Genomic DNA, 10,619 nt, shown 5'->3' with positions numbered 1-10,619 from the left:
GGCCTCAGTGACTTCATTCATATAACATAATATTTGCTCATAAGCGTTAGCTTATAACGAATATGAGCTAACTCTAAGATTATATTGGAGTGAAAGAGTGAGATTCCACTAATTTTTATCTTGCGATCGAATCTCTATCACTTCAATATAATTTTAGTTTTAGCTCATATTAGTTATGAGCTAATGCTTATGAGCAAATATTATATTATGTGAATGAAGTCACTACTAGGCGTTGTTCTCATTCTAAATTCATCCATTTTCCTATTAAATGAATGTCTTCTGAATCAGAAGTTCTGATACATCATTACACACATGTATATTGAGTCTAAATAATAATAATAGGTATGGATTTGAGTGGAGAGTATCGCAGAGGATACTCGTATATAAATTGGTATAATAATATAGAATAATTTAAATATTGGTCAATAACCAATGGTTATTTTGAATATATGCAAACATTTGAATGTTTCAAACCTACTAAAAGTGCATCGTGTTTTTTTAGCACCGACACAATTGAAATGTATCTGACTTACTTTTATAATTATCACACAAACGTCAGTCAGTACGACGACCAGTTGTCAAACACTGCGACTTCAATTCACACTGTTGTTCATCGATTTACAATCAAAATCTTGAATAATCGCAGGTAAACGCCGTGTTATATCCTAAAAATGTGCATTCCCATTCATTCTAAAGTAAAATTGATAATTTAAATGGAAAATATCTAATGTGCTAAATTCGCTTTCATTTTTATTCCCATTTTTGTGGATGTATGAATTGCAAATGAGAATCTTCAACCCAATGCAACAACAAAACAATTGCATACAAATCATACGTTACATTGAATGTCAAATTTGAACCAAACACGTGTCATATGTCGAGCACAGTGGAATAAATAAAGTTAAATGATTGAAACATGTATAATGACAAGTTCAATTGAAACCGATTTTTCGCATTAGATTTCGGTTTTTCTGTAAATTCCCGTTGAGTTATTCATTCATATTTTTTCTCGGTAATTTTCAGAGCTAAAGTGGTATTTGTTTGAGTCAGTGCATCGAAAATGAGTGATACAAGCATCGAAGCCAAAAGGAGCATCCAATTGGAAATGGAAAATTCAACAGCGGGTCCGAGCCGAATTCAGAATTCCGCAGCAGATGAATTGTCATCGCCTATTCTCAAGCTGAACATCGACTGTTTCGAGGAGTTATTCGAGTGGCTATCATTGGCCGACTTGCGTTCGCTTCGTCAAACGTGCAAACGAATGAAACAAGCCGTTGACTATTTCATCAAAATAAATTATCCGGCGGTGAAATTTGGTTTCGGTCGAATTTTAATTGACACCCGTATTTTACAATATTTTGGACGACTTGATCCAAACAAGTCCAAAATGATTAAGCGAGCTTTAGTCGATGCTTTTGACAACCCCAAAGATGACATCGAAATGTTCAAAGGCATTTTTCCTCAGTTGGAAAGGTTACAAATTCGTATATACGATTTTCGAGGCGACTTACACGAATTGATCCTCAAATGGTGTTCAAATTTAAAATATTTATTTATTATTGAAACCGTCGACGATTTGATGGGCGGAGATAATGAATGGCTAAATCGTCAGTATCCGACAATTGAACACTTCACCGTGGATGACAATGATGTTCTCCTCTCTGGAATGGCTGGTACATTTCCCGGGCTGAAAACATTCTTCGAATTGAATCCAAAAATTCAAATTTTTTCCACTACAATGCAACTTCTACGAAAAAATTGTAACTATTTTTTGGGATCAAACATCAAAATCAACCAATTGAATGTTCACGGTGACTGTTCTGCTGAGAATGGTATGGATGAAGTTTGTGGTATATTGAATCAACTATATGAACAAGAGTTCCACAAGCGATTGCATTTGTTCATTGATTACATCGACAATCAAACAGATATGGACCGAATCACATCAGTACGTGGAATGGAAAAGCTATATCTTAATAGAGTGCACTTAGGTACTGAAGCCACAATAACACCAACACCAGATTTACGGGAACTTTGCATTGAGGACGATGAATACTTTGAAAATTGGCAATCAATGGCAACGAATCTTGTGAATATTGAACGAATCTACTTCATGCAAGCTAAGGCCGATGTCATCGCATCATTCATGCGTTATGCGCCAAAGTTGAAGGAAATCAAAGTTCAATATCTACTAGGTGGTACACATTTCGAAAGAGGCGGAGTCATCAACTTGTCAGGACTGAATAAAGAGCGAAAACGATTGGCTGGTGCATGCAAGGTCACAATTTACGTTGACGAAAACGTTTTTCTATCGACGAAATTCGCAAAAGCAAAGATTGAATTCAGTTTGGTGATACTCAAACGGGTCCAAGCTGTCGATTGGACTCCGGGATTTCAATAGCATGAACAGTTGCCTATATATCGAATAAAGTTTGATTGTTTAATAAAAGAAATGTATGAATAGAAACGAATGATGTTTATTTCAGCTGAAACAAAGTTTCAAAATGCAAAAAAAAATTTAAACGAAAAACCCAAAAATGTTCTTCAAAAACGGACATTTTATAGATTTACAACGAAAAATTACTACAAAGGAAAAACATACAAATCATTAGCTCTAGCATTAGCTCACTGGAGCTTGCACAGGAGAGATTAGTTGTGTGAAAACATTTGCAGTATGAATTTTCACTCAAATTCTTTTGTATTCTTTGCAGCTTAGCTGTTTATGATCTGAATGTTGTTATAGGCTTAGGCTGAATATTTGTTTCTGCATCTGCATGTAAATTACCTGAGATTACTGTCTTTCGGAGTAAAAACAATGCATTGGTCTTTAACATAAATTCAGTACACTCTTCTTTTCTGTTATTTCCTTAATTTCTTAACAAATGTTCGTGCTTATCTGCTCGAACATGATGGTCGGCACGGAGATGCAAAGGTCAAAGCGCACAACATTGAAATCAGTTGAGTTTGGGCAGCAGAAGCCGTAAATTGTTTTCTCTTGAAAAATAATCTTTGTCATCATTTGCTAAGTATTCGCTATTTTTTTTGTCTATTCGTCGCCTTGCAGTACTTTTTGTCTAACATACATTGTGTGAATAATATAAAACGAAATAAAAACTACAAGCAATTTCCAAGTGATAACATAAAGGAGATTTTCATCCATTAAAGATCAAACTTTGATAAAACGTAAGTAAAAATGCATATTTTCATTTCTCATTTACCCAGATCCGAATTTAGAAATAGAAAATTCGAAAAAAAATAGCGGAAATCCTGATTTTTTCATTAATTTTAAACTTATTTTGATATTTTTCCCCATCTTTCCCATTCGCATAGTTTACCACAGAAGTTCAACAGGTAATATTGCGTAGCGTGAACTACATCAGCAACATTTCCACCCCGAAACCGTATTCTGCAATGGCACAAGGACATGCTCCGATTGTTTACAATAATATATTGCCGTGGCGTGGCTGCGAGAAACTGTACTTAGACACTCGAACAGCAGACGTATTTTTCATCTTTGAATTCGATGATGAAGACACCGTGAAAGTTCCAGCGCATAAAAGCATCCTTTCGGCCAACAGCGATGCATTCGATGCGATGTTCTATGGCCCACGCAAACAAGAAGGTGACATCCCAATCATCGACTCAACTCCCGCGGCATTCAAGGAATTTCTGCAATTCTTTTACCTTGGATGGGTGAAATTGACCGACGAGAATTCGACTCAAAGTAGGCGAAAATCCAATGGAAATCTTCCAGTCCAACAGTTTTCTGTCATGTAGATCGAATTTATTGGGTCATATCTTGCAGCTGGACACATTCAACTGTGACGAATCAGTGGTGTTTGACGGTTGTATGGCATGGGCAAAAGCCGCCTGCATTAAGAAAGGACTGGACGAAACGAACATGCAGAATCTTCGAAATCAGTTGGGTGACCTGTTCTACGAGATTCGGTTTGGCGATATGACGGCCGAGAGTTTTTGTCCTTCAAGAAGAATTCACAGACATTGTCGGCATGATTGCATCTAAGGAACATCGACCATCGAAATTCAATTGGAAGGATCGGAAAACAGGCCCAAAATACAAAAATAATAACAATGATTTGATTTGTGATCGGATTGATAGAAATTGTGCGAACAACATACGATACAATCTAAATATTGGTGAGCGACTACGAAATACTACGTCACTTACATCGAATTGCGCATTGTTACTGAAAACAATTTACTGTAATGAATTATTCGAATGTCGTGATGTAGTTCATGAAAATCGTCATAATGTGTGGAAGTCAGTCCAATTTGTACCAGGTATAGTGGATGTGGTGGACAATTCGAATGGAGAAACACTTTATTCGGATCAATTGATTATTCAACCTATGCAGTAAACCATCGTCCAACTTCAAACGCCAATTGTCATTAAACCGGGTATCAATTATGAAATTCGCTTTAAACTTCAAATTTGGAGATGTTACACTCTGATGACCCTTAAGACCAAAGTGCAAATGGATCAAGGCATCGAAATTGATTTCAATTATGAAACCATACTGGAAGATAGCTTTGAACAGGTACCAGCAAGTAGAAATCCTGGACTGGTGAAGAAAATGATCTTTATGAAACTTTGAGAATGAATCGTTTATTCTCAAATATTCGCATACTGAACACATGCTAATCTAAATAATAATCATAGTTCAATATATTAAAATTTAACCTTTCATGCTCAACTTTGTTTTCATTTACGAATGATTTTGATATAAGCACGCAAAAATATTCATTGCTTTTGTTTAATATTAATATATAAAATATTTGGCACTTTTCGCATTTAGGACAAAAGGTTAACTTATGTTACCGGATACTCTGAAGAGTATATAAATCGAAGAATAACCTCTCGTTAAAAACTTTCCAAATGTCTTACTTTTAGTCTTCAAAATAAGAATAAATTGGGATTTGTGATTCAGAGGAAATTTGATTAAAAAAATTAACAAAAATCTCAGCCAATTCTTGTTTTTCATTAAAATATTTTAATCGATAAAAAAATGTTATATGATGCTCTGACATGGAATTTGATACCACACTTCTCATTTGCTTATTGATGTTTTTGTATGCATTATTTTCAGAACACACAAAGTTTTTCTTAAGCGGAAATAAAATAAAACATTGAATATCATGGCTTATTGGCTTAGGCTGAGTGTTTGACAAACATTGTTTATTTCTTCATCTGCATATATGCATCTGTATGTTAATTACCTGGGAACTGGGATTACCGTCTTTCGGGGGAAAAACAATACATTTGTCTTTCGCATAAATTCAGTACACTCTTCTTCTCTGTCATTTTCTTATCTTCTTAACAAATGTTCGTGCTAATCTGCTCGAACATGATGGTCGGCACGGAAATGCAAAAGTCAAAGTGCAGAACATTGAAATCAGTTGTGTTTTGGCAGCCGAAGTCGTAACTTGTTCTATCTTCAAACAGAAATTGATGCGAAATTGGAAAAATTGTCTTTGTCATTAGCTGCTTATTGTTTGCTATTTTGTTCGCCTATGCGTCGCCTTTGTAATCGCACACTTTGTGAGTAATATAAAACGAAATTAAAACTACAATTAATTGTCAATACCATATGAAAGATTTTCATCCATCAGCCGTTAATAAAACGTAAGTAAAAAGCATTTTTTTCATTTACCCAGATCAAAATTAAAAATAGAAAATTCGACATTGATTCATCAAATAAAACTATTTTGATTTATTCCCAATCTTTCCCATTCGCATAGTTCACCACAGAAGTTCAACAGGTGCTATCATTTAACGTAATTTACTACTGCTGATCAATTATTATTCATCAACAATATTTACATTCCAAATCGAATTTTGCAATGGCACAAGGACATGCTCCGATTGTTTACAGCAATGTTTTGCCGTGGCGTGGCTGTGAGAAGCTGTATATGAACACTCGAACAGCCGACGTATTTTTCGTCTTTGAATGCGAAGGTGAAGATACCGTGAAAGTTCCGGCGCACAAGAGCATCCTTTCAGCTAACAGCGATGCATTCGATGCGATGTTCTATGGCCCACGCAAACAAGAAGGTGATATACCAATCATCGACTAAACTCCCGCGGCATTCAAGGAATTTCTGCAATTCTTTTATCTTGGAGCGATAAAATTGACCAACGAACAAGCTCAGTTGATGAAGTTCTGTGAACAGAAGATTGGCGAAAATCCAGAGGAAATCTTCCAGTCCAACAGTTTTCTGTCTTGTAGATCGAATTTACTGGCTCGTATCTTGCAGCTGGACACATTCAACTGTGACGAATCAGTGTTGTTTGACGGTTGTATGGCATGGGCTAAAGCCGCCTGCATTAAGAAAGGACTGGACGAAACGAACATGCAGAATCTTCGAAATCAGTTGGGTGACCTGTTCTACGAGATTCGGTTTGGCGATATGACGGCCGAAATCTTCTATACACGATATCAGTCCTATGGAAATTTGTTTTCGTTGGAAGAATTCAAAGATATCATTGGTATGATTACATCTAAAGAGCATCGACCACCGAAATTCAATCGTAATGGTCGAAAAACAAGCCAAAACTGCAATAATAACAATTATGAGCTGATTTGTAATCTGATTGATACCACTTGTTTGAACCACCGACGCGATTATTTAGAGCACCACTCCTTTATATTTGCATCCAATTGCGAGTTGCTCTTAAAAACAATTCACTGTGGGGAAGTATTCCATTACGATAGTAAAGTGGGTGTAATTGCGAGCACGGTGCCAACGATAATTAAGATATATGAACTTTCATATGAGAGAGGAATTTCGCTGATGGAAAAGAGATGGAATGAAAATCTCATTGGATCCAATGAAGTCATTTTTCAATCGCAACGTAAGACTATAATCCATCTTTCAACACCAATTATCATTCGACCAGATTTCAAATATTGTATCCGATTTGAAGTTATTTTGCCTGGCTGTTACTATTTGTCTAAGGCCCGTAAGGTTAGAGTAGAAAACGACCATGGTGTTGAAATTAATTTGCAACCTCGCTATGACCGTAGCCTGGTGGAAAAAATGGTCTTTATAAAACCTGTAGAGAATAACTCGTAAAATATTATTTCATTCAAGAATAAAAATATGTCAAACATTGTGTCTCAATCAATGATAAACATCAAAAATCCCAACCATTTCATTATTTTTATAAATATATTTCAGTTCAATAAAAAATTAAGCAAAAAATATGGTTTTTTTCTGGTACTAGCTGTGCGGAAATGAATTTCGTTCTAATTTAGCCAAAATGTTTATCACAGAGCATTAGTTCACTTTGTTCATCGAAAACACAGCTTTAAATCGAACTTTTGACAGTCGAGTCGCAACACTCTGTTAAACGACTTGCATGGATGATGTCGATGCGGATGGAGTGAGATGAGAAAAAATACAATGAAAACACAAATATAAATGTGAAAAGTAATAAAGTCAATATGGAACTTACACTGGAGAGATTGGCTATTAGGATTAGGCTGAACGTCTGTTGCTGCATATGCATCGTCTTAATTACCTAAGACAGTAGTCTATTGGAGTAGAAACAATGCATTTCTCTTTCGGATAAATTCAGTACACTCTTCTTCTCTGTCATTTTCTTAACTTCTTAGCAAATAGTCGAGCTAATCTGCTCGTACCTGATGGTTACTACGAAAATGCAAAAGTCAAAGTGCAGAACAAAACGGAGAAATACTTCATGTATTTTGTTGACGATTGAAGCAAAGTATATCAATAGCGCCGCCTAAAATGATGCGATGTTGGATGCGACGTTTGCACGAATCAACATCTCTGTGTACAACGCACACATAGACTCTTCGCATTCACACGAACGTACACACAAAGACTTTACTTTCACACAAACGTATAGTCACAGAGATTTGTGGTTGGCGGCGCTCCCAACAAAGTTTCCACAGCAGTTCTAAACGTCAACCATTGTTAAAGCATATTAGATAGCTACTGCTGGTGCAGAACATTGGAATCAGTTGAATTGTGGCAGTCAAAGTCGTAACTTGTTCTCTTCAAACGGAAATTGATGCGAAATTTGCAAAAAAAAGCCTTTGTCATCATCACCTGCTTAGTGTTTGCTATTTTTTTGTCTTTTCGTCGCCCTTGTGGTATTTCTTGTCTATCGTACATTGTGTGAATAATATAAAACGAACTTTAAAACAAGTGATAACACAATTTCATTCATCAACCTATTATAAAACGTAAGTAAAAAGCAAATTTTCGTTCCTCATTTATTGAGATCAGAAATAAGAAATGGACAATTCGATAAAAACACCGGAAATCCTGATTGTTTGAATAAATAACATTATTTTGATTAATAAAAAAAAAAATTTCCCTTCATCTTTCCCATTCGCATAGTTCACCACAGAAGTTTGACAGGTGCTATCATTTAACGTGATTTACTACTGCTGATCAATTGTTCATCAACAATATTTACATTCCAAATCGAATTCGGCAATGGCACAAGAGCTTGCTCCGATTGTTTACAGCAATGTGTTGCCGTGGCGTGGTTGCGAGAAGCTGTATATGGACACTCGAACGGCCGACGTATTCTTCGTCTTTGAATTCGATGATGAAGACACCGTGAAAGTTCCAGCGCACAAAAACATCCTATCGGCCAACAGCGGAGCATTTGACGCGATGTTCTATGGTCCGCGCAAACAAGAAGGTGACATCCCAATCGTTGACTCAACTCCCGGGGCATTCAAGGAATTTCTGCAATTCTTCTATCTTGGAACGGTAAAATTGACCAACGAAAATGCGACGCACGTCATGAATCTCGGCAAACAATATTTAGTCGACGAGTGCTGCATGACCATTTCCAACTTCACCGAGAAAACTTTAACATTGGACAACATGTGCGTTGGCTATGAGCTGGCGATTCTCTTCGAACAAGCTCAGTTGATGAAGTTCTGTGAACAAAAAATTGGCGAGAACCCAATAGGAATCTTCCAGTCCAACAGTTTCCTATCATGTGGATCGAATTTATTGGCAAGAATCTTGCAGCTGGACACATTTAACTGTGACGAATCGGTGGTGTTTGACGGTTGTATGACCTGGGCAAAAGCCGCCTGCATTAAGAAAGGATTGGACGAAACGAACATGCAGAATCTTCGCGATCAGTTGGGCGACTTGTTTTACGAGATTCGGTTTGGCGATATGACGGCCGAAAGTTTCTACCCTCGATATAGTTCTTACGGAGGTCTATTTTCGATTGAAGAATTCACAGACATTATCGGCATGATTGCATCTAAGGAACATCGACCATCGAAATTTAATCCCAAAGGTCGAAAAGCGAGCCAAATTTACAAATATAGTAACAAAGAACTTATTTGTAATCTGATTGATGAAAATTATTTGAGACGCGAACGGACCAATTTTGAAAACCACAGCGTTGTATTTGCATCCAATTGCGAGATATTCTTAAAAACAATTCACTGTGGAAAAGTATTCTATAACGATGGTGAAGAAGGTGAGATTGCGAGTACCGTGCCAACGACAATAGAGATATATGAACTTTCAAATGAGAGACCCTCATTTTGGGGGTTTTCTTGGGATGAAAAAATCATTGACTCGAATCAAGTCATTTTTCAATCGCAATGTGAGACCATAATCCATCTTTCAACACCAATTATCATTCGACCAGATTTTAAATATCGTATTCGATTCAATGGTAGGGTACGTGGCCGTTACTATTACTCGAAGCGGCGTAAGACTAAGGTAGAAATGGACCAAGATGTCGAAATTAATATAGACCATGACCATGACCTCACTAATCTGGTGGAAAAAATGGTCTTCATAAAACCTGTAAAAAATAACTCCTAATATATATTAATTCATTTAGCATAAATATGTCCAGCATTGAAATTCAATGACAACCATAAAGATATCCCAACCATTTCATACTTTTCACAAATATATTTCAATTCAATAAAAAATTTCATATTTTTCAAAGTAACAATTGTATTGATTACAATTTATTTGAGTAACTTTTTTAATCAAGTAAAAAAATAGTTTTCTATCTGTGTGGAGACGAATGTCGTTCTATTTTGGCCAGAATGTTTATCACCTGCTTATTTACAGCAAAAATTTACTGCAAATGTTTGAAAATTTGAACAGATGAAAAAGATTTAACCATTCAAAAAACACCTCAACTATATTCATTAAACATTAGACGAATTCATTCTGATGAACGCATAAAAACTGTTTCGATTGCACTCATTTCTTGAGCTGTCAATTCATTCACATGATTTCATCATAATGACACCGTATTGTACAAGAGAAAATTGCAAATTTACATTTTACGATCCGTCATTTTTGATAAAGCGTAATTTTCAGAGACTCAAATCGAATTACACCAATCATTTCCATTTGATAGCATTTACAATTGCAATTTTCCTATTCGTCGTCAATTTGATATCGCACATTTTGCGGAAAAAAATTAAAAGAAATCTGAAAAAAACTTGGAAGTAATTTTTGAGTGTGTGAATACATCTAGGCAACTCTCAGTCATCAAACATTGAAACAACCGTACACAACGTAGGTAAGTGAAAAGCAGAGACTGAAATTTTCGGGATCTTCCTCTT

At 36.0% G+C, this 10,619-nt stretch overlaps 2 protein-coding genes across 2 annotated transcripts in view; both read left to right on the top strand.

Moving 5' to 3' along the window:
- The first annotated feature begins 572 nt into the window (after positions 1-572).
- On the top strand, positions 573-2,461 carry LOC129570540 (uncharacterized). Its single transcript, XM_055450192.1, has 2 exons — positions 573-646; positions 1,024-2,461. The coding sequence occupies exon 2, from the start codon at positions 1,061-1,063 to the stop codon at positions 2,399-2,401; it is 1,341 nt and encodes a 446-aa protein (XP_055306167.1). The 5' UTR covers positions 573-646; positions 1,024-1,060; the 3' UTR covers positions 2,402-2,461.
- A 6,029-nt stretch (positions 2,462-8,490) lies between these two features.
- Positions 8,491-10,619, top strand: part of LOC129570521 (BTB/POZ domain-containing protein 3-like) — a 7,410-nt gene continuing 5,281 nt past the window's right edge. Inside the window, exon 1 of the mRNA XM_055450166.1 lies at positions 8,491-9,505. Coding sequence (XP_055306141.1) covers positions 8,491-9,505 — 1,015 coding nt within the window. The remainder of the gene's footprint in view (positions 9,506-10,619) is intronic.

This window comes from Sitodiplosis mosellana, unplaced genomic scaffold, assembly GCF_009176505.1.
Source record: "Sitodiplosis mosellana isolate CC-2019 unplaced genomic scaffold, AAFC_SMos_1.0 Smas_scaffold_61, whole genome shotgun sequence".
Taxonomy (NCBI): Eukaryota; Metazoa; Arthropoda; class Insecta; order Diptera; family Cecidomyiidae; genus Sitodiplosis; species Sitodiplosis mosellana.
Note: the sequence above shows the minus strand (reverse complement) of the source record. Positions and strands in the feature narration are given on the sequence as shown.

Excerpts from the sequence above, each read along its gene's own strand:
- LOC129570540 (XM_055450192.1), top strand. The coding sequence starts at position 1,061 with ATGAGTGATACAAGCATCGAAGCCAAAAGGAGCATCCAATTGGAAATG.